This window comes from Prionailurus viverrinus, chromosome B1 (assembly GCF_022837055.1).
Source record: "Prionailurus viverrinus isolate Anna chromosome B1, UM_Priviv_1.0, whole genome shotgun sequence".
NCBI classification, from domain to species: Eukaryota; Metazoa; Chordata; class Mammalia; order Carnivora; family Felidae; genus Prionailurus; species Prionailurus viverrinus.
Window position 1 is genome coordinate 201,260,776 of NC_062564.1, and position 25,145 is coordinate 201,285,920.

The following is a 25,145-nucleotide window of genomic DNA, read 5'->3' on the forward strand; positions in this document are numbered from 1 at the left end:
CCAGCAGGCTTTGAGTCCTGGTGCCACCTCCCACTCTGCCCGCACCCTCTCCACCCCACCCCTGGCGGGTTTCCATCACCTGGCCACCACACCTGCCCCCGCCTGTGCTGAGCCCCCGGCCTGTCCTGCCGCGCTCAGCCACGGCACCTGGGCTCCGTCCGCGCTGTCTCCCGCTTTCCATATCGAGAGCTCCTGTTCTCTGGAGTTGGGCCCTCCCCTCCTCCTTGAAACCGCTGCTTGGCTCTCTCGCTTCTGCCGCCTCAGTGGTGGAGTCCGGACACGGAGTCCCCTGCCTGGGGTCTGCAATCAAGGCTGTGGCTGAGTCTCCTCCAGGGGCTCGACTGGGAGGGGATCGCATCCAAGCTCACTTACACAGTCCTCGGCAGGATTCTGTTCCTCGTGGTGGTGGGGCTGAGGTCGGCAACTCGCTCATTTATGTCTCCGGCTCGCAATGTGTCCCAGCCCAGCTGTCTGCCTGAGATCTCTGTGCGTGTGATTCGTAGGCATGTGCAATGTCGCATGCCCGAAACAGAACTGCCCCCCGTCTTCCTGCCAACCCTCTCCATCCACACTCTTCTCTGTCCTTCCTCTATCCTTCCAGTCAACCGGACCAAGACCCTTGGGGATGCCTCGACTCACCCTTCTTTTTTTTTTTAATTTTTTTTTTTAACGTTTACTTATTTTTGAGACAGAGACAGAGCATGGATGGGGGAGGGGCAGAGAGAGAGGGAGACACAGAATCCGAAACAGGCTCCAGGCTCTGAGCCATCAGCCCAGAGCCCGACACGGGGCTCGAACTCACGGACCGCGAGATCGTGACCTGGCTGAAGTCGGATGCTTAACCGACTGCGCCACCCAGGCACCCCTTTTAATTTTTTTTTAACGTTTATTTATTTTTGAGACAGAGAGAGACAGAGCATGAATGTGGGAGGGGCAGAGAGAGAGGGAGACACAGAATCCGAAACAGGCTTCAGGCTCTGAGCCATCAGCCCAGAGCCCGACGCGGGGCTCGAACTCACGGACCGTGAGATCGTGACCTGAGCCGAAGGCGGACGCTTAACCGACTGAGCCACCCAGGCGCCCCACGACTCACCCTTCTTTAGCACACCCCACATCCAACTGACTCTGCCTTCTGTCTAGTCCAGAGCAGAGCCACTTTGGCCACCCCTGCTCTCACGCCTGGTCGTAGCCACCACACCTCTTGTCAGATCACCAAGACGGCCAGCCCCCTGGCCCCCCTGAAACCGCCTTCCCCCGCTGTGATCTACTCTCAACCCCCGGCCAGAGTGATACCTTAAAAACATACCACATGACACTAATTTTTAAGATGCACATTTGAAACGTGCTTTCGCAGCCTGGAAGTTGCGATGCATCGTAATTTAATTTGCAGCGATTTTTTTTTCCCTTAGCGATACTTAAAATGATTGTGCATCTTACAATCTCCAGCACGTCAGGTTTGCTAAAAGACCCTGTCACGTTGTGTCACTTCTGTGCTCCAACCCTCCCAGTGGCTTCTCGTTTCGTGTGTAAAGCCGGTGTCCTCACAGTGCCCTACGAGGCCCTGCATGTCAGGACCTGGCTTCCCTGTGACCTGCTCATTTCCCCACCCCACCCCACCCCTGGCTCATTTTGCTCCGGCCGCACTGGCCTTCTTCTCCTCCAGCTGACGGGCCTGCTCTCGCCTTGCTGTGTCTGCGGGAAGTCTTTGTTCCCATGTCACCCTCACACGAGGCCACCCTCACAATGAGACCTACCCCGACTGTGTTTTTTAAAACGGCAGTGCTCCCCTCCCTCCTCACTACATCATTTGCCTGAGGTGCTAGCTTTAGAACCCCCCCTGCCTGGAAGCCCACCCTGTTTGTGGGAGGGCACTACAAAACCCTTAGCATGTCCCGGACATGTCCTGACTGCTGGCTCCTTTCCCCTTTCTCTCCTTAGTAAATAAACATTTGAAACAGAGAGTAAACTTGTCCAAAGCCACAAAATTACCTGTAGCAGTGACGAGGGTCAGCACTCTAGCTCACGGAGGCTAGAGCCTGCTTCAGATTCTGTCTCTCTCTCTCTCTCTCCCTCTCTCCCTCTGCCCCTCTCCTGCTCACATTCTGTCTCTCAAAAAGAAACATTAAAATAATTTTATAAAACAGGAGCTCTTATAAAGGATGTATGTTTAAAACAATAAAAAAACCTTAGCAGAAGGAATTACTAGCTGTTAAAACAGGACGCAGGGAAAAAAGACAACAGATAAAAAAAAGCATATACTTTTATGAATGAAAATTCTAGTGATGGAAGCAGATATTTAATGGATGAGTCAGTTAGATGGCAGATTGAACACGGCTGACGGGGCAGGGTGTGAGATGTTAGAAGATAGGTATGAGAATGAGGTCCAGAATGCAGGGCAGAGAGGGGACATAGGACAGGGACTGAGGGATGTGGGCACCAGAAGGATAATGTCCCACAGGAGCTTTCTCATGGGATCCTAGAAAGAAAGGATGGAGAGAATGAAGGAGAGGAAGTGCTCAAAGTGATAGTGGATAGGAGACTTCCAGAACTGGTGGCAGACATGAATTCTAAGGTCAAGGAAATTCTGCTTAGGTTTGTGGAGTCAGGAATGTTTGTTAAAAAAACTAAATCCACAAAAGGAATAGGTATACGATACACACCTTTGAAAGCAGTAGAGAAAAGGAAATAAGAATATCGACAAAAGGAACATCAATGGTTCAGAAACAAGGAGTTTAGAAAATAGGACGGAACAGCGGAATTGCATTTGTCCTATTCTGGAGGAAGGGAAGTTGAGCTGTGGACTGACAGATTAAGTGTGTAAGGTCGGGATGAAGTCTCCCCACGTGAGAGAGACAGGACTAGCCCCTCACACGCAGGAGCCGCCTGGGACCCACGGGCCTGGGTCTCCTGTTGAACCGCGTCACAGAACATCAACATTGGACAAGGCCACTCTGTGACCGGGAAGGATAGGGACAAAGTGAGACCAGCTCGTAAGCGTGTCTGAACGCAGGTAACACGTGAACATTGCCAGAGCCACAGAAATGACCAACCGTGCCCCTATCCTGGCTGGGATGACTGAGGGCCGCTTCTTCCGCAATGACAGCATTGTCCTCCTTCTAAAAAAAATTTTTTTTAACGTTTATTCATTTTTGAGAGAGACAGAGACAGAGCGTGAGCGGGGGAGGGCAGAGAGAAAGGGAGACACAGAATCTGAAGCAGGCTCCAGGCTCTGAGCTGTCAGCACAGAGCCCGATGCGGGGCTGGAACCCATGAACCGTGAGATCATGACCTGAGCCAAAGTTGGAGGCTTAACCCACCGAGCCACCCGGGGACCCCAGATTGCCCTCCTTTTAGGAAGGACTTACAGAGATGACCCATCACTGCATGACCCCTTTCAACAGCACCCAATCCAGAATAAGGCTCCACTACCTTGAACCCTCCAAAGCCTAAATCCTACAGTCAGGCCTAACACCCTCTACCTGAGATGTCTCCCATGTCCCCGTGGTGCACCTTCTCTCTCCCTGCACTGAGCCCTAACCCAGCTTTTTAACCACAGCTGTGCTCCTGGAGACTGCTCAGTCAGTCCCATTAAACGGCAAATAGAAGGGGAGGGGGTGAACAGTGCAAAGGAAATTCATGGCAACCAGAAACCACAAGATGGTAGAAATAAGTCCAAGTATACCATCAGTCACAATGAATAGTAAACAAATTCATGTAAGTTGCAGAGAAACCTTCCCCACGCTACATGACATTATGAGATTCACCTACAGCATCATGACACCAAAAGTTATATACTAGGCAAATACCAACCAAGAGAAAGTTGACTAACTCTACATTAGGCAGAAAGCGTTCTTGAGGGATAAAGAGGGTCATTATATAACGTAAAAGAAACAATCCCTCAGGAAAATGCATTAGGCAAAATTTGACTGAATTAAAAGGAAAAATGAACAGATGGAAATCATGATGGAATATTCTAACACCTCATCTCACAGAACATGATAGACTGTTCAGATGACAAATCAGGCCATAAAAATAAGATCTAAACAACACAATCGATGACCTGTGTGGCTCCTACGTAGGTTTTTGTAGATGATATGACTGTCTCCATTGGAGTTTTTTTTTTTATTAAAAAAATTTTTTTTCAACGTTTATTTATTTTTGGGACAGAGAGAGATAGAGCATGAACGGGGGAGGGGCAGAGAGAGAGGGAGACACAGAATCGGAAACAGGCTCCAGGCTCCGAGCCATCAGCCCAGAGCCTGACGCGGGGCTCGAACTCCTGGACCGCGAGATCATGACCTGGCTGAAGTCGGATGCTTAACCGACTGCGCCACCCAGGCGCCCCTCCATTGGAGTTTTTTTAAATGTGTATTTGAGAGAGAGGGAGGGAGAGAAAGGGGCAGAGGGAGAGGGGGACAGAGGATTCGAAGTGGGCTCTGTGCTAACAGCAGAGAGCCCAATGCAGGGCTCAAACTCACAAACTGTGAGATGATGACCTGAGCTGAAGTTCGATGCCGAACTGACTGAGCCACTCAGGCACCCCGTGACTGTCTCCACTGAGAAGCCCAAAGAATCTGCAAACAATTACAACTATTCAGATTGCTCAGTAAACTTACCAGATACAAAACCAGCATCCCAAACCAGTACGTTTCTCACATACCAGCAGCACCCAATGATAACATAAGTAAGGATCCCCTTCCAAATAAAAGCCGTAGGGTCCCTAAAAATATATCTGACCAATGTGTATAAAAGCTTAAGGGAGAAGTTTATAAAATGTCATTGGAGGCTTAAAGTAAGACCGAGAAGAAATTCCGTGTTCTTGAATGGGAAAACTCGATCTTGGGAAGACGGTCATCCGCTCCAAATTAATCTATAAATTCAGTTCAGCTATAAGAAAATCCAAAAAGCTTTTTTCCCCAAACTTGATAAATTGATGCTAAAATTCATAGGAGAGGAAAAACAACCAGGAATAGTTAAGACAGTTTTGTGTAAGAATATGGGAGGACTTGCCTGGCTATGAAGTCTTGCTGTAAGCAACAGCGATTAAAGCAGTGTGGTATTGATGCGGAAATAAAGACAGACTCATAACAAAACAGAGAGCCTAGAATGACATTTGTGTGTGTATGGAAACTATGTAAGACGAGGTGGCACGACAGACCACTCATAAAAAGACAAATTAGGTGATAAATGGTGCTGGCACAATTAGTATCCATGTATGCAGAAAAAAAAATTGGATCCCTTCTTCAAACCGCAGAAAATGAATGTTAAATTAGCTTTAAGATTTAAATGCAAATAAGAAACTTTAAAAATCTCTAGAAGGAACGGTGAGGGGAATTTTTAATGAAATCAGGGGAGAAAAGGATCTTTGAGACAAGAAACAAAAGGCATGTTCCAACAAAGCAGTGATGGGTGAAGTGGCTGTGAGTTGACCCCTGTTCCTCTGTGCTGGGCCTAGGTGTGGATGGAGGAGTGGACCCTGTCCACCGTGCTGCAGACGTACCTGCGAGATGGCCATGAGAGCATCGTCCACCAAGTCTTGGGCCGATTTGGTGGCCTCAGTGAAGAGTGAGTACAGCTTTCTGCAGGGTGGGGGCCTGTGTGACCCATGCTAGCTTCAGTGTTCTCATCTGCAAAGTGGACAAGTTAACCATCTCCTGCCATTCTTACCGTGCGGTTTGGACACCAGCCAAACTGTAAATGTAAACGTGGAAGACAGTGACAGGGTGCCACGGATAAAGGCGTGGAGTCAGAAATGTTCTGGGCAAATGACTTACCGTTTCTTGCCCTCAATTTCCTCACCTATAAAATGGGCTAATCACACCTACTTTGTAGAGCTGTCTTTGATAGGAACATTTTAAACACTTTCTTTGGAGGTATAATTCACATACATTATTTTAAGTGTACAATTCAGTGATTTTTGGTAAATTAACAAGAGTTCTGCACCTATGACCATGATCAAAATTTAGAACATTTCCATCACTTAAAAAAAAAAAAAAAACCTCTTTCTGCCCACTTTCCATCACTCTCAATTTATTAATAAATGTATATCCTAGTCTGTTTTTTTCTGTAGCTATTAGTATAATACCATATTTTCATCTTACTCTAAAATATTTATTTTTCCTTGTTTTCTATGAGAATAATTATTCTGATAAAACTATTTTTTCTAGTTGCCAGCCTTTTCCAGGAAACTAGTTTGTGTATACATCCAGAAGTAGGGGGATAACTATCTTATTGGATAATACAGGGGAAGGAGATGACAACACACAGGAAAATTCTGTGAGCCCTGCTAAGATAATAGGGAGCAACTGCAAGATTTGCCTAGCCTGAAAACCTGTGTCTTTTAAGTATACTAATATTTGGTCCATTTATATTTAATGTAAATCTTAATGCTGATATATTTGGATTTTTAATCTGTCACCTTACTATTTATTTTGTTTGTTCTCCCTGTGTCTCTCCTGCATCTCTCCTTTCTTGCCTTCCTTTGGATTAGGTGTTATTATTATTATTATTGTTATTATTAATCATTTTAACTTATCTCTCTTTTGGCATGTTAGTTATGTATTCTTTTACTGTGCTTTTAATGGTTAAACATTTTTAGATTTTTGCCAAAATCTGATGTACATTAATCTATTCCTTCTTCTGGGCAGTGTGACACCTTAGAGCACCTTAATTCCATTTATTCCTCCCTCGTAGATTATGCTTTTCTTAGTGGGTATTTTACTTCTCTCTCTATTTTCAAGCCTGTGAGATATTATAATTATTGTTTTATGCAGTCAGTATTTCTTTTTTTTTTAATGATTTATTTATTTTTGAGACAGAGAGAGACAGAGCATGAGCAGGGGAGGGGCAGAGAGAGAGGGAGACCCAGAATCCGAAGCAGGCTCCAGGCTCTGAGCTATCAGCACAGAGCCTGATGTGGGGCTCGAACTCACAAACTGTGAGATCATGACCTGAGCCAAACTTGGTCACCCAACCAACTGAGCCACCCAGGCACCCCAATAGTCAGTATTTCTTTAGATTTGCTCACATATTTACCATTTCAGTTGCTCTTGATTGTTTCCTGTGTCTTTATTTCAGATCTGCTGGTGACAAATTCTCTTAGGTTTTGTTTGTCTGAAAAGGTCTATCTCATCTTCATTTTTGAGGAATGTTTTCAGTGGGTATAGAATCCTAATTTGGTTTTTCTTTTTCTAAATACTTTTAAAGATAATCTTTTGTCTTCTGATTTCAATAATTTCTGGCTGCTTTTAAGATTTCCTTTTGTTCTTTGGTTTTCATTGGTGTATTATGATACATCTAACCATGCATGTGGTTTTCTGGGCATTTCTTGTTTGTGTAATAAATCTATAGTGCTTCTTAAGCCTTCTCTGATTTGCAGTCTTTCATCAGTTTTTGAACATTCTCAGCCATTATATCTTTAAATATTCCTTTTGCCTGTTCTTTCCCTACTTTTCTGGGGCTCCGCTTCTACATTTTATTAGAACTTTTTGCCTTATCTCACATACATCTTACAGAGTGTCCTTTATTTTTCATTCTTTTGTTCTCTGTGGTTCAGTTCTAGACACATAGTTTGAGCTACCATCCCATCCACGGTCTCTTGAACAATGTCTTATCTGCTGTTAAGTCCATCTACTGTTTTTCAGTTCTAGAATTTCCATTTGATTCTTTTCACAGCTTTCAGTTGTTTCTTGAAACTCTTCACTTATTTAATTTATTACACATATTCATCATAATTGTTGTGAAGGTTTTGTCTGATTAGCCCAACAGCCACTGTCTTTTGGGTATGTTTCTATTGTCTGTTTTTTCTCTTTATTTTTGGTCAGTTCGTATCTGTTTGCAAGTCTGATTATTTTCATCGGATGCTAGACGCTGTTGCTCAAAATTTTACATTTTGACAATTTAAGACAATTTTGATAACTTAAGAGATAATTTAAGGTTTTGAATGATGGGATCTTCCTCCAGAGAGGATTTATCTTACTTCTAGCAGGGATTTCCCATAGTGGCAGGTCTGCTACCCCAGTTTTGAACTTAGCGGATTCAAAATTAAGCCTCCGTGAGGGATGATTCCTTACTCTTAGGACAGGAGCCCCCAGCTGAAAAGCCTGGAGTGTTTGCCTGGTCTCTCCTCCTTGGTAGGCTGACTGCCCCCACTCTGTTCAGCTTTTCAGGCTGTCAGAAAATACCAAACGGTGGGCCTGTCTGGTAAACCATCATTTTTCACTTGAGTCATTGAGATGGGAACTCAGAAACAGCCCACAATTTCAGTTTGGGATGTGTTGGTTTGGAAAGTTAATATAAGAAATTCATGTGGATGTGTACTGAAGAAAGCTGCATAAATGCATCAGAAACTTGGGGCAGGATGTGATAAAGTTGAAAACACGAATCAAAGAACAAATGACTGAATATAGGTGAGAATACCCATGTCAAATGGAGAATAGGCAACATGAGATCAGATAATTCCAACCTCCCTCCTTCTGGAGGGGCTCCCTGTGGAGCATGATTACTTGAGGCATTTCTTGGTAGTTCAATGTATTAGGGTCGTCCAGAGACACAGAACCAACCAGAGAAATATATGTAGACCGAGAGGTCCCAAGATCTGCAGTTGGCAAGCTGCAGACCCAGGAGAGACCATGGTATATTTTCACTCCTGAGTCTGAAGGCTTGTCACCCCAGAAGAGCTGGTATCTCAGTTCAATTCCAAAGGCAGGAAAAACAAAAAAACAAACAAACCCATGTTCTAGGCCAATGCAACCCATAGAAGGGTCAGCCTTTTCTGATCTTCAGGATTTCCACTGATTGGATGAGGCCCACCCACACTAGAAAGGGTGGTCTGCTTTACACAGCCCACTGATCCAAATGTTCATCTTATCCAGAAACACCCAGAATAATGTTTGGTTAGATGTCCAGGCGCCTTGTGAACATTCCAGCTGGCAAAGTTAACCGTCACCCTCAGTGAAGCCAACAGCACTGACTCCCAGCCCCCTGCCTGCTTTCCTCAAAGGTCCACGTGGTACATCCTACAGGGACACGACCTGCTGCTGTGCTCAGCCCTGCGGAGGCTGGCTCTCCGGGGTAGCGCCATCACCACCTTGACCCACATGAGACTTGCCGGGAAGAAGAGTCTTCTCCAGGAACTGCGTGAGCAGCACGCCCTTGAGCAGGGCTCCTCCCAGTGTCTGGACGAGCATCAGTGGCAGCTGCTCAGAGCCTTGGTAAGATCGGCATGTCGGGCCCTACCCATCCCAGCCAGGCCGTGCTGGGTCCGGGTTCGGCCGTGTTTGCCGGAGCCCAAATCCCGCCACGCCTATTATCGCGGGGTGGGGGTGGGGGTGGGATGATGGCAGCCTCCTGTGGGGGCGCCCCGTGTGCCCAAGGGCTTTAGTGCATGCGATATCGAGAATTGGGCTGAACATGCAGATGGAATCACAAAACAGATACGTACGGTCGCCATCAGGGTGCTGGGAGAAAGGGGCTTCTCTGTTTCAACAAATGGGAAGAAAGGATTTGGAAATTGCCGGGCTGGGATCTCAACCCAAGCAGGCTGACTGCAGGGCTCATGGAGTCACCAAGCTATTGGAGCAGCTGGCATTTTGACCATTAGTGGGGGACGAGCTCACAGTGACTTTCACCCTCCCCAGGAGCGTGCAGCGGGAAGCAGGCAGGACTGGCTCTCCTCCTTCTGACTCCCCTCCCCTCCTTCTCTAATTCCCATTCCCATAATGAAGGGCAGTCCCAGGACCCTGCCCTGGCTTCCATGATGTCCCGGACTGTGCTCAGACTCAGGTCTAGCTTCAGAACGTAGGTCTGCTGTGTGACTTTTACAAAGTTACTTAGTGTCTCTGAGCCTCTGTGTCCCCGTCACTCCTAGCGTTCAGGCCTCACAGTATTTTGGAAGAATGAGGAAGTTCTTGTACGTGTGAGGGGCCACAAGGGGCACTGGGCACACCGTTGGTGCTCAATAAATGCTTGGGGGATTCTTGAACAGACACCCCGGCTCACCCATCGTTGGCTTTGCGGGCCCAGAGGTCCCCACTTTCTGCCCCTTCTCAGTCCCTCCCCCGCCCCTCCTGGGGCCCTGGGCTGGGCCAGCCCACATCCCAGTCCTGGCCCTGGCCGCGGCTTCTGTGCAGCATGGGCTCCTCCCTCTCCGTCCCTTCCAGGAGGCGCGAGTCGTGGAGGAGGCCAGCAGGCTGGAGGACGAGGCGCAGCAGATGCGGCTGCAGCTCCAGCAGCAGCTCCTGGCCGAGGCCCAGGAGGTGGGGCGGCTCCTGCAGGAGCACACGGAGAGAGCCATCGGGCAGGCCCTGCTGGCCCACGCGCGGAATGCGGCCACCAAGAGCCGGGCCAAGGACTGGGACGACTTCAAGGTGCGAGCCAACCCCCGGCCCCGGGGCCCCGGGAGGCAAGAGGGACTGGGGTGGGCTGGGCAGGCAGGGGGAAGGGTGTGGACGGGGCAGCAGCCTGGGACACCGGCCCCGCGGTGCCCTGTCCAGCAGCCTCGGGCCTGGCAGAAATCACCTGGCTTCTTCGAGCCCCCTCTTCCTCCTCCACGAGCGGGAATCGCCTCCCCCACAGGACGGCGGGGTTTCCCGCCTATAACGTTATTCTGAGCACTGGCCCGGCCCTTCCAGTAGCTCTGAGAGGGACGTGGGCTCAGCCAGAGCTGCCCGGCCGGTCAGTGGCGGACACAGGATCCGGAGACAGCCTCTGCCAGAGAGAGACAGGCGTGAGCCTCTCCTGCCTCTGGCTGCCTCGGTGGACACGAGGCCTTGCAGAGTTGACCCTGACAGCTGAGTGCAGCTAAAACCAGCTTGGCTTGGGTGGGCGGGGGCGGGGGTCCTGCTTGAACCGACCCCAACCACGAGCCCTAGGGAGACAGATGACAGCGGTGTGCTCGTAAGTCTACCTGAGTGCCTCGCCGGCCGCGTCTCAGCAGGATCTGCCCACAACCTTGCCCAGAAAGGATCCTTTCCTTCCCTTTGTTCAGATGGGAAAACTGAGGTTTATCACGGGCAAAGGACATGGTTAAAGACTCCCAGGCTTAGGAAGTGGCCGAGTGGGACTGGACCCCAGTCTTCCCCGCACAGCGTGGACACATTCTGCCTCCCCCGGGCCGCCTCCCGGGCTCAGACCATAAGGAAAGGCAAGAAACCTCCGCTTGCTACAGACACCGTACTTACATGCACAGCAAAGAGAGGGGACCCACGTTGCTGAGACACCCCCCCTCGTTCCAGATAGCTCATGTCTGCTGCCCGCCATCCAGACATCAGGGCCGGGCCCGGTTTGTGGTGTTGGGAAGGGTCACCTCCTTTCCGTAAAAGTCTACAGCTCCTCCCCAATAGATGCTCGGGGCACGAAATTGCAGTGAAACGTGAACGTGGCGTCCCTTCCCAAAGGGAGCCTGAGTCAGGATAGGGGAGGAGTGCTCCCCACACACACCGCTACGAGAAAGAACAGGTGTTCAGTTTCTGGAAGAATGTCCCAGTCGCGGGGCTTCTTGGTGCCAAGCCCCGTGGCAGGTGCTGGGCTGGCGATCCAGGCAGGCAAGCGCTCTCCGTGGGACTTGCATCGGCCGGACACAGAGGGGAGTGAACAGCGCCCCCCTGTGGCAGGAAGACAGGAGGACAGAGGCCTGATGGTGCCCGTGGCTCCGTTGACTTGGGAGGGAGGTGGAGAAGAGGGGCTTCCTGTCTCCGGGCTCCGGCTCCATGAGCTAAATGAAAGCGAAGGAAGGGCGCGGCCATCGGAGGCAGTTCCTGCAGAAAGTTCGAGGCCAGGTCCGGGGGCCTTGGAGGCATGGAGTCGGAACCCCTCCGTGAGGGTGCTGAGGTCAGCAGAGGGGAGGGGAAGAGGGCACCGGCTCTGTGAGCGATGAGTGGGGTCGTGGGAGCTCCAGGCGGTTCAGACCGGCTCCGCCACCCGCTCCGCCTCTGCCACCCGCTCCGCCTCCCCCGCCTCCACGCACCCCTGCACGACTCCCACGGCGCCATGACATAGCACAGCTCCAGGAACGTAACGTAACCAACCGCGCAGCAGTAACTGCTCAGCAATAAGTGGGTATTTTTTCTTGCCCAAAGCCTGGAACCATCTGATAGATGTTTGTTGAGACGGGGCCTCTGGCGTCTGACTTCTCTGACCTTTTGCCCATCATCTTAGGAAGTGAAGGGCGGTGACTTTGCCAGGGCACGGCCAGCACGTGCCTGATGGTGGGGCATCTCAGCCTCCGCTTTGGGTCTGAAGGTGTATCGCTTAAGATTGCCTGTTTCTGCAGGTAACAAAAAGACATACTCAAATGGCAAATAAATAGACGTTGTTCAGCCCACTTAACAAGAAATGTGCATGTAGGTGGTTCCAGGCTGGCACAGAGGCTGCGAGCAAGGACCGGGCTCTTTCTTCCTGATCCACCATTCTTGACGTTAGTTCGCTCCCTCGTAGTCTCAAAATGGCCACTGCCTTTCCAGACGTCAGATCTGCATTCCAGGCAGAAAAAAGAAGACAGCAAAATCTTTCACCCATATCCTAAGCTTTGCCTTAATGTTTGTAAAGGGAAGGTCTCCCAACAGATTTTTTTTTATGTTTTTATTTTATTTTGGAGGGAGAGAGAGAGAGAGTGAGTGGGGGAGGGGCTGAGAGAGAGGGAGACACACACAGGATCCGAAGCAGGCTCCAGGCTCCGAGCTGTCAGCACAGACCCCTACTGGGGCTGGAACCCATGAACCGTGAGATCATGACCTGAGCCGAAGTCGGACGCTCAGCCAACCGAGCCACCCAGGTGCTCCCCCCCGACAGATTTTCCCTAACACTGGGTCTCACTGGCCAGAACCGGTCATACGGCCATCCCCAGAGCACCCCTGACCAAGGACATAAGATCACCGGGACAGGCGTAAGCCACCCACCCACCCATGCTCTGCCTGCTGCCCTACCAGTCAAGGTCAGGCGTGGTAGAAGCTAAGAACCAGGACGTGGGTGGGGGACCGCGTGTGACTTTGCTGCATCTTCCCCCTCCTGCCACAGAGAGTGCTGATGGAGGCGGCCGTGGAGAGCGTCTACGTGACCAGTGCCAGCGTCGGCCGGCTCGTGCGGGCATATTACCAGCACATCGGGAGGGTCATGCAGGACCACGAGGAGAGAAGGCTGCAACTCCTGAAGACCCTGCAGGGTAACGGCCCCCTCCTCAGGGAAGCCCCGCACACAGCAGGCCAGACGTGCTCCTGCTTTGGGACGCAATGGCACGTCAGACCTTCCGAACGTTACTGGGGCGGTTTGGTTGATTGATTGATTGCCTGCTCCCTCCCCCTAAAATAGGCTTTTAAAAAGCCACCTAGAGGACCATATGGTATACGAGGATTTTTGAAAAGTAGATGAATCAGGGGGCGCCTGGGGGGCTCAGTCGGTTAAGCGTCCAGCTTTGACTCGGGTCATAATCTCACGGTTCATGGGTTCGAGCCCCGCGTTGGGCTCTGTGCTGACAGCTCAGAGCCTGGAGCCTGCTTCGGATTCTGTCTGTCTGTCTGTCTCTCTCTCTCTCTCTCTCTGCCCCTCCCCTGCTTGTGCTCTGTCTCTCTCTCAAAAATAAAAAAACGTTAAAAAAATTTTTTTTTTAAAAGTAGATGAATCAGGACAAGGATAGGACAGTGAGATGGGGTTCAGGTGAGGTCATGATCTGGGACATAGGCCATCAGATCCCTACCTAATGGTGACACGGTTTTGACTCTGGGCTTCCTAGTGGCCAAAGGGATGGGAACTTCATCAGTTACAGCTGTGCAGTGACAGCGAGTGAGAACAGATCAGTGGCCCTGATGTTCCTAAGACCCAGAGAGTTTCCCCCATGTGCCCTCACAAGAAGCTACCTGGGTGACAGAATGGACAACATCCACAAAGCCAGCAACAATACGTGTATAATAATAGACAAAAGCCAGTTTCCTCGAGGCCTCTGCTTGTAACGTCCCTCCCTGCATCCGGGACTTCAGAACAGCATAGAACCCCACGTTCTCAGATGGGTTTTGCCTGGATGCCCAGAGCTGAAACCGATTCCTCGACCAACGATGGGCAGCAGGTCCTGGGCGCAGTCTTCTGGGAATATCAGTCCCCTCGGTAAGCACAGCAGGTGCCTTTTCTTCCCCTGTCCTGGGGACTTTGAATCCCAGACTCAAAATCTGGACACCTGCCTGGAAATCTGCCCAATGACTCCAGATGGTCTCGGTCGGCAGGAGACAGACAGATGGTCACCACAGGGCGTTCGGGAGCCGGGGCCTTCCCTTCCCTCTCTAGGCCTCAGTTTCCCCATCTGTGAGGCTAGGGTTGGGCTCACCCTCCACACATCCTCTCAGCTCAGATTTCCTGTTTCCCTGACACCCCGGCTCTCATGCGAGGATTTCCCAGGAAATACATTGAAATGATGCAACTTAGCTGACCACATAAGCTCCTTCTGCTTCGTTCAGTGCTCTTTTTGGTTTTTTTAAAGAGTCCTAGAATGCCACATCCCCAGATATCACCCAGGTTAGAGACCATCCAGGTTAAACCTGTGTGTTCTAGAAAGCTCCTGCCCAACCGGACTTCCCGGCTGCCCGGAAAGCACCCACATGGGAGGGGCTGGCTGCACACCCACAGCACCACCGCCTGTCGAACGCTTTGTTCCTTCTGCTCTGAATTTTTACCCATGACGGCCTCTCTGCAGTGGAATCTTTCTTCTTCTCCACCCTTGCTCCTGGCACTCTCAAGAAAGTGGGGTCTGAGCAGTTGCAGGGAGAGCAGGGGTCACCTTCCTCCGGGGGCGCAGGGTCCTTGACGGAAGCCTCGCTTTCTCACGCACGCGGAGCCTTTCCCAGGGGGCAGTGCAGGTGCTGCGTAAGTGGCCCACGATTTGAGAGCGCGTCTCCTGCCGATCTCTGTGCCCGGCCCCACCCCAGACCTGGCTCAGAGGCCAGCCCCGAGCATGCCCCTTGACCTTGTGTGCTAAATGGTCTAGGTGAGAGAACGGAGAATTACAAGCTGCGGACAAAGCAGGGATTCGGAGACCCTTCGCCAGGGAGCAAGGCGGTGAATGGATCTGGCGAAGCCTGCACGGCCGTCCACCAGAGGTGAGCTCGCCCCCTCTGGCCTGTGCGCCCTCCTCTCCTCCCACGCGTCTGCTCCGCGCACTCCGCGTCCGATGGTGCGTGCACGTGGCTGCCAGAGTGGAGGCCCCCGTGCCTCGGTCGGGCTCCCTGCTCGACACGCGGCCCCCAGGACGGGGCCTGGCACACGGGAACGAGCGAGTCTGGGTGGGGTGGGATCCCCCCGTGCACGGGGGCTGGGAGCAGGCTGCTCACCCTGGAAGTGACCCCAGAAAGCACCGTGAGGGAGCAGGGAGGTGAGGCCCCCAGCTGGTTCCCGCTGCTGGCATGACAACAGCCAGCTATGTGGCCCACGCTTCTGCGGACCTGAGGTCCCTGCGGCGGGTGCTGGTTTTGTGGGTCTCCCACGGCCCAGCTCGGGGTGTCGGCCCAGTGGGCTCTTGATGAGGCTCTGGGGAGAATCTTCCCAGGTTTGCCCAGGTCGCCGGCACAACGCGGGTCTCTGTAGAACTGAGGTCCCCTTGCTTTGTGGCTGTCGGCTGGGGACCACCCGGACTCTAGAGGCCTCTCTTTGGTCCTCACTCGTGGTCCCTGCGTCTCGATGCTTGAAGTCCTCTGCCTTCCTCTTCCGCCTCATCTCTCTGACTCCATTTGGAGAAACTTCTCTGCTTGTAAGCGTTGTGGTGATTGAGACCCACTGGATAGTCCAGGAGAATCTCCAGATCCTAAAGTTCATAACCCTAACCCAGCCTGCAGAGACCCGGCTACCACGTACTGTAATGTCTTCACGGGTCCAGGGATTAGGGCAAGGCCACCTGTGGGGGCACTGTGTGGCCTACCGCAATGAAGAAGAAGCAAACCAACCCTGTGGCCGTGCAGCCTGCCCACGGCAACTGAGGCCCAATCCCGCTCTGGACCTTCTGGGAGATGGTATAAAATTCAACTTCCAATTATGTCAACAAGGGGTGCAAAAGATAGGGGATTTGTCTGCCAAGCCCTGTTCCGCACGGGTTGACGGTCTGCCCTGGGGGTGTTATGTCACCAGCACTTCCGGCCCCTGAGCTGGCCAGACACACCCCTGTGGCCAGAGAAGGCACTGAGACACAGACACAGACACAGGTGTTTGGCGGAAGAAGCCACTGGCCTGTGTGGAAACCATCCACCCAAGTGTGGACAGCCACCCGGCATGCCCCTGTAAGCACCGACTCTTGGCTGGGCCCCGAGCTAGCCACTGGGGACAGTGCCTGTCACCCCAGAGCTCACAGCCTGGAGGGAGAGACGGACAGGGGAACAGCAATAAATCTGTGCGGGTGCTCTCTTGGGAGAGGGGAGGGGCGCTGAAGGACAACAGGTGACGGTCCCTTGTCTAGGCAGAGGCGTCCCGGCGGCTGGAAGCAGCAGACAGCCACGGCCCTGCAGGATGGAGGCGTGGGCTCTGTGCGCGGCCTCCGAGTAGATTCCAGCCCCTCATCGGACGGCTGGAAACAAGAACCATAGGGTCCCCTGGGTCGGACTGAGTCCCGCACACGCTGTCCATAAATCCTCCGACGGCCGTTCGCAGTGGTCAGGAAATGTCCTGCCATCCCGCGCCTAGGTGCCACCTGGCCCTGACGGTCGGCTGTCCACCTGACTCGGGCCCGGCAGCTCTCAGACATGGGGGGGGCATCATCTCACTTGGTTCTCCTCCCGAACGTGCAGATGCCAGGCCCCACACCTGGACACTCAGGCTCGGGGGCTGTGCGGGGGGACCCAGGAATCTGAACCGTTACCCCACTCCTCCTCTCCAGGGATTCTGATGGATGGAGCCCAAGGGCTTCACCTGGACCCCAGTGACCCAAGAGGAGGGGCCTCAGCCGCCCCCAGTCCGACCTCCCCGCCAGGTTTACGGGAGATGGAAGCAAAGCCCTGTGGGGGTGCGGGTGCGTGACCAACTCTCGCTGTGACTTAGAGGCTCATACGTGGCTGTTGGTGCCCTTTCCTCCGTGCCTGTCCGCTCACAGTTTCTGGTGAAAGTCCGCCAGGGCTCCTGGGGACAGAGCCGTGTAGCGAGAATGGATCGTTGATTTAAAAGAACGTTACGAGACTGAGTGCATGAAAGCAATTCTCGGTCCAAGGGCAAACTCCACACTGCATCCCCGGGGAGCAGTGGGATCGTGGGAGAGCCTGGCTGAGGGGTGCCAGGTGACGCGGCGGTGGACTGGCCACACGCGGGCTAGGTCCCTTCACGCCCCGAGCCTCAGGCTCCCCATCTGTGAAGTGGGGTGACGGTAGCTCCTGGCTCACAGGGCATTACCGTCAGGACCCACAGAGAGTGTGGCGCCCACAGCAGGGCCGGCCCGCGGCCAGCGCCCCACGCCTGATGTCCTCCACCACCAGCACAATTGTCACTGCCGTGCCTTCTGCACGGTGCGCAGTGCGGCTTGAAACAGTTGTGCAGTCGGGACTCTTTCAGGAGGGATGTTTTTTTAAACACCCACTTCCATAACCAAAAAGGAGTCCAAAAGGAAGGGGTTTATGACCCGTCCAGGTGACTCAGATCCTACAGTAGGGCATCCTCTCCTTCCGGAAGGTCCAGAGGATCAGCAGTGCCGAAGGGGCTCATGCTCGGGCCAGAGCACCACATGGCTGTCCCTCCGCAGGCAGGATTGTCTGCCTCTCGGCCGCTCTCTAGTCTCAGGTCCTTATACTGCCCCTCCCGGCTTAGAGCTGTGGCCTCTGGCCTCCCGTCTTGTCCTGTGTCTACGTGTAGCCAGGGCATCGCGTAAACACAGGTGGCTGTGTCTCAGTCCCCCCTGGACCCTTTCGTGGATCTCCGGGCCGTGCAGGGGGAAGCCCCACTCCAACCCCACCCCCGGATAGAGTTCTCACTGCCTGGCAGGCCCATTAGCCAAGTCCATGGTGAGGAGCGGACAGGCAGTCAGGGTGGCAGCCGAGAGTGACCAGGACTGTTGGCAGAACGGGTACAGGACAGGCTGCTCACAGCAAGAAGCCGCCTGGCCGCTGAATGGGGGCCTCTAGGAGATTTGTGCATGTCCTCATCCCTGGAGCCTGTGCGTGTGACCTGTGTGTGCGGGTCCTAATCCCTGGAGACCGTGTGCGTGACCTATGTAGAGGAAAGATCTCTGCAGATATCATTAAGTGAAAGATCTTGAGAAGAGATCATGCTGGATTATTCCAGCGGGCCCCAAATCCAAGGGCAGGTGGGGTGGAGGGAGATTTGGTCACACACAGAGAAGCCCACGTGAAGACAGAAGCAGGAATGGGAACCGTGTGGACGTATGCCAGGGATCACCAGGAGCCGCCCGGAGCTGGGACAGGCAGGGAGTGGGCTCTCCTCTAGAACCTTTGGAGGGAAAGAAACCCCGCTGACCCCTTGATCGAAGCCTTCTGGCCTCCAGAGCCGTGAGAGAATAGATTTCTGTTGTCTTAAGCGCCCCCTCCCCCGCCTCAGCTTGTGGTCCTTTGTTAGAGCAGCTCCAGGAAACCAATGCAGCCTCCTCGAGGGTGTGGGGGAGGCTGTACTATAGAGCACTGACCTCATCTGTATCAATTATTTGTTCCGCATCTATCCTCTACCCGAGTTCAAAGTGGAGCTTCGTGAAGTCAGGGACTGTGAGTCTCTTGTTCGCACCTGTATCTTCAAAACACAGGACAGCACCTGGCAGGCCAGAGATGTTCTTACGTATAAATGAAGTTGTACACGGATGGATGGATGAGTGATGGGGTTTTGGAGGACGAATAGGAGTTTGCCAGGCAACTACAAAGAAGAGGGGAAAGCTATGACTGGCAGACAGAGGAGCATGAAGCAAAAGCAAGGTGCAATTCTGTGCCTGCAGGTAAACTCCGTGAACAGCTCCCTGTTGACACTAAACGTGGCTTCTGCAGATGTAGGAACTCACAGGAGATTGGAAAGAAAGAGGCAAAGGGCCGTTAGGAAAACAAGGTGGATGGGATGGGATGTTCCTGTTTGCTGAGGGTCTGAGGAAGGTCAGCCAAGGAAGGAGGGGGATTCAGGGTAGGGGGGAGGCAAGGTGAAAGCAAGCGGGGGCCGTCTCCCGGTCAGGGACCCTGCTGCCGCCCCCGCTCGGAGCTGTGCCGCCCGTCAGGCCCCCGCCATTGAGCCAGAGGAGAAGTGAGCTCTTCCCTGCACGTGGCTCGGATGCTGCAGGCTAGGAGATGAGCATCCCGTTGCACGTTTTCCGTAAGGATGGGTAGCTGGTGGGTCTCCGGCCCTTTCAGGGGAATGCGCCCCCACCCTTGGGTTGAGATGATTTTCATGCCCTTCAGTCACTGGGCAGCTGCGGGACCCCAGGGATGCCCCCGCCCCCTCTGAGCGCCTCCTGCCCTGAGTGTTCTACCCTTTGTCCTGCTCTATCACTGAGGACCCAGCGGGACCGAACGAAAAACGCACACGCGGGATTCTGCAAAGTCGCGAGCGTGACTCGCGTTTATGATGAGTCAGCCCCCCCCCCCCCCCCCCGGTGGAGGGACTCCAGCTGTGGCCACTGTCACAGGCCAGCAGCCACCGTAAATCCTGCCGGCCAAGGCCATTCCTCTCTCTGGGCTCCACGGGCCCAAGGACGGCTTCCGCTCCCCAGTTCCCACGACTCAGCAGCCTCCGGGGGCACGTCTGTGCTGGGTCTCTGATTAACCCGCCGCCGGCTGGGGCGGCACTGATGGCCTTCGTTCCTTCTGCCAGGATGGCGGCACAGCAGAAAAAGTTTCTGGCCCAGTTCACCGTGCACCAGCGGATCCGCCTGGATGCTTGGAAGCAGAAGGCAAGGGCTGTGGATCATCTGGAAGCCCAGCTTGAGACCCAGCTACAGGTACAAGTGTCGGAAAAGCGCCTTCACGGAGCGGGCCGGGGTTTAGGGAGGAACAGGAGCAGCAGAAGGCCACTCTCGTGACCACAGGTCGCGGCAAAAAGACCTTGGCCCTGGCTGAGTCTCGCTGGCTGACGGCTTGGCCATGAGCCTTGGGGGCGGGCAGCAGCTGTGCTGATTCCCGAGCAGCTTCGGGGGGCCAGGCCCTGTGCTCCGATCATCTCCCCGCCGTTGAGCCGGAGGAGAAGTGAGCTCTTCCCTGCACGTGGCTCGCCATCACATGGGCCTCTCAGGGTCACGGAGGCAGTGCGGCTGGTGACCGAGGCCTGCACTTTCCCTGGGACACACGGGTGGCTCGGCCCTTGTGAAATGAAGTGGGTAGCTCATCACGGGGAAGTCTCATAAAGTGCGGTTATGAAAACAAAGTGGCGGGGCGCCTGGGTGGCTCAGTCGGTTGAGCGTCCGACTTCGGCTCAGGTCACGATCTCACGGTTCGTGTGTTCGAGCCCCTTGTCGGGCCCTGTGCTGACAGCTCAGAGCCTGGAGCTGCTTCGGATTCTGTGTCTCCCTCTCTCTCTGCTCCTCCCCTGCTCACGCTCTGTCTCTATCAAAAATAAATAAACATTAAAAAAAATTAAAATAGGGGCGTCTGGGTGGCTCAGTCGGTTGAGCGTCCAGCTTCGGCTCAGGTCATGATCTCATGGTTCATGAGTCCAAGCCCCGCATCGGGCTGTGTACTGACAGCTCGGAGCCTGGAGCCTGCTTCAGATTCTGTGTCTCCCTCCTCTCTGCCCCTAACCCACTCGCATTCTGTCTCTGTCTCTCTCAAAAATAAAGAAATATTAAAAAAAAATTTTTTTTTAAAGCAAAGTGGGTGCCTTAAAAAAAAAATCAGATATTCCGGAATGGAAGCACTTAACAGAGTGTTGGCCCGGTCAGAGTAGTCCCCACCGGTGTGGCAGCGACAGGTGAGGGCCAAGGTGGTTAAGGCTCGTTCCCTGAGCGTCTGTCCTAGACACGGAACCAAGAGCGTTACACACGCCATCTGACCTCGTCGTCCCAGAACTGAGGACAAGGTCACTGTCGTACTCCAGGTACAGGTGGGGACACTGCAGCTCTGAGAGCTGAAGTCACCGTCTAGTGTCACGCCGCTAATAAGTCACGGAATCCAGGTCGGTGGTTAAGCCACAGCGTCGGCAGCTAAGAGCTCAGACTCTGAAGTTGGGCGGAAGCGGGTGCCGTGTCCCTCTCTGAGCCCTCACCTCTGCACGCTTCTCTGTAAAATGGGGCCCCCTGGTGGCGTGAGTGAGGACGGACAGTTCCCTGGCAGGAGCCGGAAAGTGCTGGTTCCTGTGCTCACACACGCGTCCGCCCTGCTCCTGCCGTCTCTGGGTTCTTCTTGGAGGCCCGTCTGCCACCAGGGATGCGGGGCCATCAGCCACCCTGGAGAGGGCGTCAGCCTCACTGTGGTGCAGAGGCGGGACGGGGCAGAGGGGGACCCAGATGACCCTCCGTCCTTGCATCCAGGAGGCCGAGCAGAGCTTTGTCTCAGAGCTGGCGGCGTTGGCCCGGGTGCCCCTCGCCGAAAGCAGACCGTTTTCAAGCAAGCGTGGCTCGTCAGGTAAGCCGTGGAAGGCGGTGCACAGCAGCGGGAGTATGGGCTCCAGTCCCGTGTCCGCCACTAACCATCTGTGTGGCCTCGGGCACCGTGCTTACCCTCTCCGGGCTTTTGTGTCCTTGCCCGTCAACGAGCGGACTCACTTAGCCCCAGGGCCGCCTTGCTCTCCAGCGTTCAGTACTTTCGATTCTGAGGTCTGCAGCTCACCACCCGGGCCTCTGTGTCCCCGACTTACAGACGGGGGTGATTAGCCCTTGGCCCCCTGCCGGCGGCAACTACTGTGACCTCACAGGTGGTGTAGCCGGCTGACGGGATAGAGACAGGGGGGTGTGTGAGAACACAGAGGTCTCTTAAAACAACGCTGCTCTGTCAGGGTCCTCCTGCTTCGGAAGCTCGGGTCAGCTGGGCGTGGCAGAAACCCAGCGGGAGCCTGGCAGCCCTGGGTTCGAATCCCAGCTCCGGCACGTAACGGCTGTGTGAGCTTGGGAAAGCACGTCACCTCCCCGGGCCTCAGTTTCCCTACAAGTTAAATGGGTGTAATCGCAGAAAGCACAGAGTGTCTCCTTGGCCGTGGATGTCCTCAGCAGATGCCCGGCTGGGTCGGGGTGAGGCCGAGGGAAGCTGTCACGTGCTTGACGTCACCCAATGTCTGGGTTTATGTGTCTTCTGCAGAGAAGCCTGTAAGGACGAGAAGGAAGAAGCCCCCACCCCGGGAGAAAGGGAACCCAGGGGGCCCCACCGACGATGACCCTGCAGCAGGGGGCCACCCCTCGGGATCACTCAGGTACGGTGCAGGGGGGCCGGCTTATTGCCAGTGGATGCGTATTGACCGCTTACAGTCCGGGCAGGAAAACAGGCACCTTTCTCGGAGGTGTTAGCCACAGGGTCCCAGAAATGATGGGCGATGGCGGGAGCTGTTGGTATCCCTGTCACTGCTACTATTCGTGTCCAGTTTGGCCGGGTCGGCCATGACCTAGCTCCGCGTCCCGCCAGCATCCGGCCTGAACGGTCCCCTTCTTGCCAGGCCCCCAGTGGCTGCAGACACTTTGGGGTCTGTAGGAGGGTCCGTGCGTCCCGGTGCGCCCAGTCATCTGAGTGGGGGGTTGCCTTTACCCCGTGGCCCTCAGGTGACCACCCCCTCCCCCCACCCAACAGAGGGAAACCAGAGGCCGTGTTTGTCTCTGGACAACCCCAGTTAAAGGGGGTGGGGCTGTTTTGAAGGCCTGTCACTGCCTTTTCGTCTGATCAGATCGGATGAGTTCTTGCCTCTGGACAGATCTGGACTCACGTTGTGACCACTGCATTGCTTCCTTGTTTTAAGCAGCAAAAGGCTGAACCAGCAGGAGAATGAAGCTGGCGACGGCGAGAGCCCCAAGAAGCCGCTAAAGGAAAGAAGCCATCCGTAGGTTTCGGTTTGGGTCGGGGCCGATGTGGAAGATCCAGCCGGAATAATGCCACCTGCCCGCCCCAGCCGGCTGGGACGGGGAGGGCCACCGGGGGGCCGGATGGACAGACGGACAGGCGGAGAAGTGCCTAGAAGGCCTGAGTGAGCATGGCAGACCCTGCCGCCTGTGGAATGAAAACCCCGTGTCGGAACCCTGCCTGCAGTTTTCTCTTTCTCTTTGGCTTGGAGACGTGGCTCCCTTCCTCAGGGACCTCTTTGGCCCTGGATCTCTGAACCCCACCCCCCACCCGCACCCTGCCTGCCCAGCGTGAGGCTGCCTCCAGCCTCGGGGCCCCCCTGCTCCCCAGACTCTCCACGGAGTTCTGCTGGGAATGCGGGGGTCTCCGGGCGGGGCTGGCGTTTCCTGGCCTGAAGCCTTTTCTCCATCTCTTTATAAAACTATTTTTAATGTTTATTCATTTTTGAGAGAGAGACAGAGCGTGAGCAGGGGAGAGGCAGAGAGAGAGGGAGACACAGAATCCGAATCAGGCTCCAGGCTCCGGGCTGTCAGCAGAGAGCCCGACACGGGGCTGGAACCCACGAACCACGAGATCATGACCTGAGCTGAAGTCGGACACGTACCCAGCTGAGCCACCCAGGCACGTCTTTTTCTCCAATTCTGTCATCCTTGTTCTCATGTCCCATGAGACGTGTCCCACGCATCTGGCCGCAGGGTTCTCATCTGGACTGATTCCCATGTTTGGCTCAACCAGCAGCTAGTGCCTGGTCACCTTGGAGGTTGTCTCAGGGCCCCAGGACCCTGACACAGACCACGGAATCCCTGACCTGCAGGCCTACGTCACCCACCCTGGGGACCTGAGGCCTGACTGGTACCTAATGACACCTACAGCAGTGTCTTCTGTGGGTGGCCCCACTCAGCCCTCAGACTTCCCTTGGGAAGGGACAAACCATTCTGCCAGATGGCAATTCTCCCTCAGGAGACGTGTTCCCCAGGGGCACTGCTGCTCCCAGTGGGCAGGGACGGTATCCAGGAGCTTCCAGACTGGCCACACTTAAACCACTGCCAGGAGAGGTCTTTCCCACTGGGAATGAAAATTACTCTTCTCATTGAAATCAGGGATTCTCAAACCCGGCACTGTGGACATTTTGGGTGAGCTAATCCTGTGTTTGGGGGTGGGGGCCGTCCTGTGCCCTTGCGGGATGTTTAGGGACATCCCTGGCCTCCACCGACCAGATGCCAGGAGCCCTCCCCAGTTGTGACAACCAGACGTGTTCTGACGTGGCCAGATGTCCCCTGAGTCAAAGTGTGCCAGTACCTGGTGAGCCCAGAACGTAGTGGGCTTCGGGAGATTTCTGAACCGTTTGTGGGCTGAATTTTTATTTCTTAAAATCTAAATTAGATTCTGTTAGGAAGGAGTAGCCCTGAGCCAGAAGAGGTCTCCCACGGCAGTTCCCTAGTTGGTTAAGGATGTTCCCCATCAGAGCGACTGGTCAGCAGGCGGGATTTCCAGAGTTAACCGCCAGCTCCCTCTTGTGGCTGAATAAAGCATTTCATTAAACAGGCGGTGGTTTCCTTCTTGCGGCGTTTTGAGAACCCGGTTTACATAGAAACCACTTTTGTCATGTGGGCCCTCGGCACAGAGGCATTCTGGAGTTGGGAGTGTCTGCTTTGGTAACTTGATTTTGGTAAATCCAGACCCCTCCCCCCCCCCCCCCCCAGCAGCACCGGGATCTCTGAAAGATCGAAGGCCATCTCAGCTTCCGCAGACCTTGCGTGAAAGTTATTCTGCTTCACGAGCGTAGCCTCCTTGGCCCAAGGGACTGTGTCACATGCCAGTGCTTCTGGGCTCTTCCTCGGCCCTGCTGCCCCACTACTGTGCTTGGCGCAGTTAGGGGCCCGTGATTCCAGAAAGGCTGTGGACTCTGTTTTCATCCCATTGCAGACCGACTCTGCCAGCTCCAGCTCTGGGGACGCCCGGGGCCGGGCTGTGCAAACACACGGCACACGCTCCGTGCAGGGAAGACCGAGGACACACCGCGATCCCCCTCCTCCACTGGGTTCCCGTCCCCACGTGCATTATGGGCTGTGGGTTGTTACAGAGATAGGAGGTGGTGCTGGTGGGGACGATGAGTGACGATCCAATGAGAAGACCATAGATTCCTTCTTTTACACACATCTACCCTCTGGTCTGAGCTCAGCTGCGAGGAGGAAGGCCGTAGATGCTCCGAGCACCTCTCTGGCC

At 54.1% G+C, this 25,145-nt stretch overlaps 1 protein-coding gene across 2 annotated transcripts in view; it reads left to right on the forward strand.

Annotated features, from left to right (window-relative positions):
* Positions 1–24,453, forward strand: part of EVC (EvC ciliary complex subunit 1) — a 75,254-nt gene extending 50,801 nt beyond the window's left edge. The window contains exons 13-21 of one of the 2 annotated variants that reach the window (XM_047857275.1): positions 5,456–5,565; positions 9,002–9,212; positions 10,161–10,367; positions 13,015–13,159; positions 14,969–15,080; positions 19,756–19,882; positions 21,407–21,500; positions 22,170–22,281; positions 22,819–24,453. In XM_047857275.1, coding sequence (XP_047713231.1) covers positions 5,456–5,565; positions 9,002–9,212; positions 10,161–10,367; positions 13,015–13,159; positions 14,969–15,080; positions 19,756–19,882; positions 21,407–21,500; positions 22,170–22,281; positions 22,819–22,903 — 1,203 coding nt within the window. In that variant the 3' untranslated portion in view covers positions 22,904–24,453. The remainder of the gene's footprint in view (positions 1–5,455; positions 5,566–9,001; positions 9,213–10,160; positions 10,368–13,014; positions 13,160–14,968; positions 15,081–19,755; positions 19,883–21,406; positions 21,501–22,169; positions 22,282–22,818) is intronic. The other variant, XM_047857276.1, reaches the window with a different exon arrangement.
* The last annotated feature ends 692 nt before the right edge of the window (positions 24,454–25,145 follow it).